We start from the raw sequence: 9,062 nt of genomic DNA on the forward strand, positions 1-9,062 counted from the left end.
GTGTAAATATTTCTTTCAAAATAAGATACACAACTACAACACGGGAAAAGACCCAGGGAAACAAAGTTAACGATACAAACCCTGAAAACCATAAATTTCACACCCGAGGCTCAACTCTCGTGGCCCGGTACCAAATGACCGGTCCGTGGCCTGGGGGTTGGGGGCTGCTGGACAGCTGTAGACGTTAGAGTCACACAGTTGAAATCGACCAACCTTGTTCATGGTGTGGGTGCGATATGGAGCATTTTTTTGTTAAATATAATTTCAGAAAAACATGACTTCATCTCTGGATAATTGTACTAATAGTCTATTCAAGAAGACTGTGCTCCACCTTTAGCACAGTTTCAAAGAGTCATATTACTTACCACATATTACGATGTATCCGAGCAATGAGTAATACATAAATCTTGACCAAATGTGGTCACCTATGACTCCAAAATTAATTCATAAAAAAAACATGACTCATGACTTTGTTGTAGCTATGTCCATCTTTTATATACAGTATATGGATGATCATCAAAAATATAACTATTGTGACTAATGTCAGTGATCTCCATAACACAGGAAAGCCTTTTGCATGTATTTCTAAAGATATATAACATCTGGCAACTTCAATAACTTCTTCATATAGAAACAAACATATTTCTTATGCCAAGATTTCATTATTGTAGTGGAGGAAACTAAGACAGTGAGAAGTGACAAGATGTAAAACATTCTGTTTAATGACAGTCAGCTGACTGAAAAGCAAACATCTCACTTTTATATGGCTTATAGAATTACTCAAACCTTTACATGATTCTGCAGGAAGCACCAGTAGCTGTGTGAATGGACTGTGTGAGCTCTCAGGGGATACTTACAAAGCTACGAAAGAGATAAAGTGCAAAATCCAGGATATAAAATTATTTGGGAATTATCTAACTTTACAACTGACAAGCAACTGGTTACAGTCAATAAATAAAATAAATATTATATATAAAAAAAAATCACAAAATCACATGTTGGTTCAGGTGTCTGAAAGGGAGGCCAGCTCGTGAAAGAGGAGCCCAAATGTTGGGCGATCGTCTGGTTTCTAGGAACAGAACAGAAAACAAACAACAGCTCATCCTTTGCTCATTTTATGATCAGCAGAAGTTCTGCTTGAAAAAAAGGGTAATGTCCTCACCTCCTTCCAACACCACTCCATGAGTAGGTGGACAGAGTCCGGGGCCAAGCGCGGCTTCAGGAGCCTCAGGCCTGCGTTCAGGGAGTCCACCACTTCTGCATTAGTGCGGTTCTCATAGGGGAGTCGGCCTTCGTTGTACACCTCCCACATGAGCACACCTGAAGAGTGGCGGACACGGAGACAGCACTTGTTAAACAATATGGAAGCATTTTAGTCAAGAGGGTAGGAGCCTTGTATTGTTCATTTAACAGTGAGCTCCTCTAGTCCAGTGCAGTGTGTTTTTATTTATTTATTTTTTTATATAACTGAAACATATTTATTTTTAGCCTCATTTGAGGGTAATTTAGTACAGATCAGAAATGGCCAAAATTGTTGCTACCCATTAAAAAAAAAACACACACACACCTACACATGAGACACACACACACCTAAAATTTGCTCTGCTGTAAGTTCTTACTTTAAAAGTAATTCATCTTGCTTTCATTCAATACAACAAATAAAGTCATCTAGCTAAAGTATTTGATCCTTAATTGTAATATTGTGCAGCTGAGCAGTTTTTGTGATTCTTCACAAGAGGACGCCCACCTCCCTTTCACCCACTTACCTACCCCCCCACACACACCTACACACACACTCACACATCTCTGTAGGTTGTTTGACTCTTCATGTTCAAACGGCTGCGGTTAATTCAGGTTTGATGAACACGTTTTCCCCCCACTGTGAGTTTCAGCTTTTTCCACACTCGGCTCAAATGATTTTGTTTCAGTCCATCTTGTTGGAAGTATGTTTCAGAACTTTATACTGTTGGAAGAGGCAGCATGGCCTGCGACTGGCACAGAGCTCTGGCACAGGTACATAAATGTATTTCACTCCAGATTGTCTTGATAAAATCCGTTGTCCCTGGCGTTCTTTTCTTCAAAAGCTTCTTTTTTTGGGCAAACTTGGAAACTAGTTTTATATCCCAAACTTCATCCACCAAGAACCGCTTTGACCTGTCTATTTGTATTTTATCAAACACAAGTTTGAGGTTTTTTTTTATAATCCTCTTTCAAAAGCGGGGTCTCTTTTTTCAACCTTCAATCAGAAAGCGACGTATGGTGTCGACAGACGCTTTTGCACTTTGATCCTTTAAATCAGCTCTGTTTAGTCTGGAGTTAATGTTCCTCTGGTAGCCTCATCCACTGAAGCCAGCATGAAAGAATCCAATGAAAGAGTTTCCTAATATTCTTAGCAGCTGCAGTCTCAAGAACTTCACACAGCCTGTAGATGGTCCGACTGTCTCTTTTAGTTTTAAACCATTATTTAACCAGGAAGCAAAAATCTTGACATAAAGAATCTTTTGAAAGACGGCTCAGACAAACTTTTCCCCTCTTTTTCCTGCCCATCATCAGTGTAACAATGATACTATACAGCTGAATTATTACTCTTTTCCCATTTCAATGCATAGAATCATGATTGAAAACACTTGTGTTACCAATGAAAAGCAATAGCCTGCTTAAACTGTCACTGTAGTTCATTTGTTTTTCACGATTTCTAAGGGACGTCAGTAATTGGATCCAGACCCTTTTAGAATAGGTCATAATTCAACTCTATTTAGAAATAGAAATAGTAACCCCTATTATAGAAGTTATAATACGTTTTATTTTTACTTAGTTTTAGCACATCCGTTTTACACAAGCAAGTCATAACTTCAAAATACAGAATCTTTTTTTTCCCAAAGATCACGTCAAGCTAAAAGCTTTCTGTCTGTTTAATCTCCTTTCAAACCTCGGCAGTTGTCTGAGCTTATTGTGCATCCACTAATTGTCACTGAATCATGAAAATGGCTAGCTTTTAAGCTATTTTATATAAAAATTTACCAAAAAAAATGTCCCGGATAATTGCAGTAATAGTCTGCCCAAGAAAACTGTGCTCCAGTTCGAGCACAGATTTTTTTTTTTACAAGATAAAAAGAATTGTTTAATATATAACGTCTAAACCACTGCAGTGTTATTTAACTACAGTTGAGCACATGTGCCATCAGGAAAACAAATATGATTTAATCTGCTCTCACCCAACCTGCAAAACTTGTCAGACATCGCAAATGTTCCGTAAGAGCTCTGACGAGTGAATCAGAAATGCAAACCAAACAGCTGAATGGCAGACGAGCGTCCAAACTCACCGAACGACCAGACGTCAGACTTGGTGCTGAATTTGCAGTATCTGATGACCTCTGGGGCTGACCACTTGACAGGGAACTTGGAGCACTGTGAGCTCGTGTACTGATCATCAAGAACAAATCTAGGGTACGGAGAGTGGACACAGACCACAAGCTGTGACTCACTGTGACATTAATGTTATATAATAATTTAAAAAACTGATCTTCACGAACATACCTGGTCATTCCAAAGTCAGATACCTTCACCTCGTTGTTCTTTGAGACGAGACAGTTCCTGGCAGCCTTTGGAAGGAAGAAAGGAAGGATAAAGTCCTCTAACAAAGCAGGGATATGAAAGTGAATCGCGAAAGAGCACTTTATTTATTTACCAGATCTCTGTGGATGAAGTTGGACATCTCTAGATAAGCCATCCCTTCACTGACATCCAGACACATCCCCAACAATATATCCTGAGACAAGGAGCCTTTCCTTTCTCGCAGGTAGTCCGTCAGGCAGCCGTTGTCCATGTACTCAAACACGAGGCAGATGGGAGAATGCTGTGTGCACACGCCATACAGCTGTACCAGCTTAGAGTGAGAGAGTCTCCTGTTAAAACACACACGCACAGATAAACTGATGGTTTCAAACTCGTTTTACTTAGAACAATACAGATCTCCACCATGAACTGTACTTACATCATAATCCGTGCCTCTTCTTTAAATTCCTCGTCTGACATGCACTCTTCTCTTACCATCTTCACCGCTACCTTGAGATCCCTCCAGCTGCCTTCCAGCACCAGTCCAAACTGGCCGCTGCCTATCTCCTGACCCAGTATCAGCTCCTCAGGGTCCACTTCCCACTGATCTGTTAAGCAGCAAACCAGCAGTGAACCAAAGCATCCACACTATAGCTCAGTTAAATAACCATAGAGTTAGACTGCTTCATGCAAGTTTCACAAATAAAAAAGGACTTTTTTTCTCATTTTCACTTGCTTTTTTTCAGCAAAGATTAATTTGTATTACATTGGTTTACATTAAAAGACACAAGGGTGGAGTTACTTAACAGCCCTGAAGTGTAATTCTGTGCAACCCACCAGAGGTCAGCAAAAACAAGATTCACAGCAATAAATTAGGACTGCTTGGAGCTTTAGTTCAACAAACTTCAGCCATCACAACAAGACTAAAACCTTTTGCGATATCAGTAGCATCCTGGGAGCAGCGTCCACCTTGAGAGACAGCGTGTCTCAGCCGTGTTATTAGCCCTGCCACAAAGAGAAAGAGACAACGGGAAATTTAAAAAGCAGGACCAAGAATTTAGCTGTTTCATAAGATGAAATTCATTTATCCTTTGAACTTTTTGAAATAACGCTGTTGCATGAGAAAAGCTGGCACACTTACCCGCAGCATTGTGCTGGTGGTAATATATGAGCTCAGGAATGGTGCTAAACAGGTACTTCTCTGCCAGGTAAAAAGAAGCTGGGCTCGTTTCGGTCTGTCTGATTTGGTAATGCTTCACTCTCGGATTCTTCTCCCCGTTAGACCTGATGATCATAGAATATATGTTTAACTGGAACAGGTCATATGCATTACTAAAGCAAATGTTTGCCTAAGCAGATGATTACACATAAACACTGGAAGATCAGAAAAATATCACAAGTTTACACTAATCTTATACTTAATTCTCATTGGTTACATCTTTAACGATCACTTAAAATGATTGAAATCCTATGAGCCATCAATTTTTTTTTCATGATATAAGTAACCATATATGACTGTTTTAATTATAGAGTTGTTTGATAGATATTTTTTAAGTAAATTCATAAGAACACTATAAATAACAGTTACCCTGGTGCTTTGGTGAAAACAGACACTGTGTACACTCCCGCCTGTCTTGAGTCCCGCACCATGAATGCACCTTCCTTACCCTAAAGACAGAGTAACGAGATCACATAAGATTTCCCACGTTCGGCGGTGCATTCTGTAACACGTCTGGTGGCCTTTTTAATTCAGAGACGACGATGGATAACCGTTCTCCCTTCCTGCTTGCAAAACTTAGCAAAGCAGGAAATTCAACATTGGAGGAAACTTTGTGGTTGTGAGAAATTTTTTTTTCATGTTCTATGTCAAGTCGAATTGTCGTTGTGCAGGTGCATATGCAGCGATTTTGCAAATGCAACATTGCTGTTGGCGGCACAGTCGCATCAGAATGCACTGTGTCATACAGGGGCTAAATCTTGCCTGTCATCATCATATCAAAATCATTATTTGAAATTTTATGGCCAAACAGAACTGAGTTTTTGTTTTTACCTCTTTCATTAGCAATTCTTCTGCTTGCGCTCTGCTAATGTTTTTGTTGTACCATCTGTTGAGAACACATTAACAACAATTAAATCAGTTTTGGAGGGAAAACATGGTAATTCATTAGCAGCAATGAACACTGCAAATTAAAAGCTCGAGTAAAAGAAATGAATTCAAACTCACTCAAATCTTTCAAAGTTGTTGATGGATTTTTCAGCTACGTACGTACTGGGCACAAAACCCGAGTTTCTAATGGGTGACAGGAAAAGGGATTTAGCTCATGGTTCTTCTTTTGAAATGTACTGCTATTTTTGAATGTAAACAGTTCAAATGAATTAGGCATTGGCTGTAATGCGCTTTACCCTCTCTCATCCTGTACAAGCCACCAGGTGGAATGGGAATTCTTAACCAGGAGATACTCCTGATCTTTCTGAAGAGGTAAGTCATTGTCTCCCTGTGGCGTGTAGTTTTGCAAAGCGATGACCTTCTGTTGCCCCGAATCTTCCAGCTCCATCTGGAAAGGGAGGAAAAAATCTGATCTAAAAACCATTTGTACAGGTATGGAAGCTGCAAAAACATTTTTTTGGCAAACATAAGTCAAAATTTTGGGTTATTACCTCTAAATTTCGACATACTATCATAAGCTTCTGAGATGAGATGAGAAAATAACTTGAGATTTAGAATCATGAAGCTGAAGTTTTGCAATAATAACCCCAAATTTTGAATTTAGCTCTGCCAATCAGGAAAATGTTTTTTTAAGTGGTGGAAATAACCTGGTACAAATTATTGAGAGGTCTGAGCGAACTCTTCCCAAAAAGTTCATACACAAATACGAAATCCGGCGCTTTCAAATTAAATTACATTTTCATGGTGCCAAAGAAAAAGTATCAACAAGGATTTTCATTTGACAAACTTTAATGTACTTCTATTACTTCTACTATCTAGCTATCTATTTAAGTAAACCCTCAAACACATGTGCGCTGAAACAACTACAGAGCTGCTGCCTGAACACACAAAATCAAACCACAGACACAGTGGTTAAAAACCAATGCATGACCTAATTATTAAATATGTAGAGAGAAACTGTGTTTAAAAGTATTGCAGCCAAACATGTTAGGCATTAAAACTGAAAAAGTGATTTGGTCTACCTCGCTTCATTGGAATATCAGTAATAACCACAATAACATTTCAAAAGCTTGTGTCCTTTGTGTTTTAGATGGTGGTACCTCTGGCTCCGGGAGGCTGGGAAGCGGCTTTTTAGAGGCTGTAGGGGAAACAGAAATGTTAAATTGGAGAGCTATTCGGCCCATCTAAACTCACAAAGCAACAACGGTATGAACTGGATTAGGCAAAATGAAAGCATTTAGTTCAAGTTTACTCTAACCATATGTGCGAAAGCCATACAAATATCTTAATTCAAATGGAATCGCTTCCACAAATCATTGGATTCACAAAGTAGAAGAGAAGGAAAAAAGAAATGCTACAAACCATAGCCCACTGGGTCGTACACGTTGCACCCAGTCGCCAGTTTCTCTGTTTGCTGGCAGCATCTCCATTTTCCATCCATCCAGAAGTTTGGGTGGTATTTTGGAACTAAGTTGTTATTCTTTGTCTCTAAAGTAGACAGAACAAGGGAAATATTGTTTGAAATATCCATCCGTATGTGTTTGCAGTTCATACAATCAGCGGTTTATCATCGACTTGTCATAGTACTATTATTATTATTTGACTGGTGATATATGGTAATGGCTTACCCTCTTTAAGAGCTCTGACCCATTTCTGACGGCAATCATTGTCTGGTGCAAATATGTAGAGGTAATAACTGTCATGAAAAACCTGCAGAAGAATTGAGATTTTAAAAAAAGGTTATATGCGTTGTCGTTTTCAGTCATACTTCACCATACACGGTATATAGTGTGTATGACGCAGTGTTTAGTAGATTTTAATGCGGTGACAATTGAGTTGGTCTCTAGGAAATGATGAATCTTACCTGAAAAGGGTACTTAAAGCTGCATGGTATGGGCACATCAGTACACACAATCTCCACGCACTTAATTCTGGACAGCTCGATACAACCTTTCAGCAAAGGCTTTTTCTGGAACAAAACAGCTTAGATTACAGCAAACAGTCAAGAGTCTGCATTTCTGAAACAGCTCTACAGATTAACCGCACATACTGTACTTACCCCGGGACGACGTTCAGAATACTTCAGGTCTTGGGTATCCAACACAAAAAATCTCTCTTTATAGTTACAGGGTGACACTCGCTTCTTCTGTTGAGATTTTTTGATCAGAGTTCCCTTCAAAATCACCCTGGGGAACATTTTACCAGCTATGAGAAGCGCAATGAGAAATACTGCCTTGTTTTGTCATACCAAGAGAGGCGGCATTGCCTACAGCATGTAGAGACAGAGTAGCAGTGAGTGTACAAGAAAAAAAAAATGAGGATGATAAGTTGATAGATGTCGTAGAGTTTCCGGCATAGGGTTGTTGCACAGTAAACCACATCCTACGGCAACAAATGCGTTGTGCAAGCGAAATACACGCGTGCGCGCACATACACACAGTTCAGGGTGCTCGCAGGCACTTTCACTCACTTAGTGCACGTTGTAGTCAGCCACTATGAGTAGTGCGATCCCCAGAAAAAGGATGACTCGTTAACCTTTACATTTTTCAACGCTTTCCATCAACATTTACTTCAAAGGTCACGGATGTGTCCCACTACTACAGTAAGGTTAGGGTTATAATGTCAGCATTGGGCAAAGGGGGGTTCAATCTAAGAGGGCAAAAAATGGCATAAATGATTTTAACTTGAAACAAGAAAGTAATAGGGGAAAAAACAAAACTTTTTACTGAGATTGTGAGATTGCAAGAAACACACACAAAAGAATCTTTTTTTTTTCCTGCCATAATAAATACATTTAGAGTTTGGGGTTCATGTTCATGATGTCTTTTAGGATTTGCCCTGTTTTTTCTCCATCACTGCTTTTTTCTCCCTTATATTTTACTTGGTTTTTTGGGGGTTTGTGCAGGAAAAGAAGGTTAATAATATTACAGGTTAATAATATAGTAACAATAATATTGTAACAGTAATGATATGGTAATAAGAATATGGTTGGGCTCCATTAATGATTTTAAAGTGACTGAAAAATTTCAAACTGCTGAGGTAGTGCTGTCAACTTAGAATGGAAAAAAATGTAGTTAAAGTTAAAATCTGAAAATATTTTTACAGTCACACCGAATGAAAGATTTAAAGGATACTACAGCACCACCACCAGGAAAGTGTTCCAACAGATTGGTGTGGATTGAATGAGTTGGGATTGCCATTTCATTTTAATTTAATTTAATTAATTAATTTATTTATTTATTGTCAAAAAACAACAACAACAACAAAACAGATCCAAAAAGCCAAAATTACAAAATCGGCTTTGACTGTATATTTTTATACAGTTTGAACTGTATAAATG

The 9,062-nt window shown here is 38.8% G+C and overlaps 1 protein-coding gene across 1 annotated transcript; it reads right to left on the reverse strand.

Annotated features, from left to right (window-relative positions):
• Positions 1-699: 699 nt before the first annotated feature.
• On the reverse strand, positions 700-7,950 carry itk (IL2 inducible T cell kinase). Its single transcript, XM_063490325.1, has 17 exons — positions 7,782-7,950; positions 7,587-7,691; positions 7,351-7,432; positions 7,085-7,210; positions 6,823-6,860; positions 5,959-6,110; positions 5,780-5,845; positions 5,606-5,660; positions 5,144-5,223; positions 4,697-4,839; positions 4,486-4,560; positions 3,995-4,163; positions 3,689-3,905; positions 3,538-3,602; positions 3,324-3,442; positions 1,163-1,320; positions 700-1,069 (listed from the first exon to the last, which is right to left on the reverse strand). Exons 1-17 carry the CDS (start codon positions 7,917-7,919, stop codon positions 1,004-1,006), a joined length of 1,854 nt encoding a protein of 617 aa, XP_063346395.1. The 5' UTR covers positions 7,920-7,950; the 3' UTR covers positions 700-1,003.
• Positions 7,951-9,062: the final 1,112 nt, after the last annotated feature.

Source organism: Pelmatolapia mariae, linkage group LG2 (genome assembly GCF_036321145.2).
Source record: "Pelmatolapia mariae isolate MD_Pm_ZW linkage group LG2, Pm_UMD_F_2, whole genome shotgun sequence".
Classification (NCBI taxonomy): Eukaryota; Metazoa; Chordata; class Actinopteri; order Cichliformes; family Cichlidae; genus Pelmatolapia; species Pelmatolapia mariae.

Coding starts and splice junctions, on each gene's coding strand:
- itk (XM_063490325.1), bottom strand. CDS start 7,919: ATGTTCCCCAGGGTGATTTTGAAGGGAACTCTGATCAAAAAATCTCAA. Junction 7,692..7,781: donor ATTCTGAACGTCGTCCCGGG/GTAAGTACAGTA, acceptor GTTTTGTTCCAG/AAAAAGCCTTTGCTGAAAGG. Junction 5,846..5,958: donor CTTGTACAGGATGAGAGAGG/GTAAAGCGCATT, acceptor GTCACCCATTAG/AAACTCGGGTTTTGTGCCCA.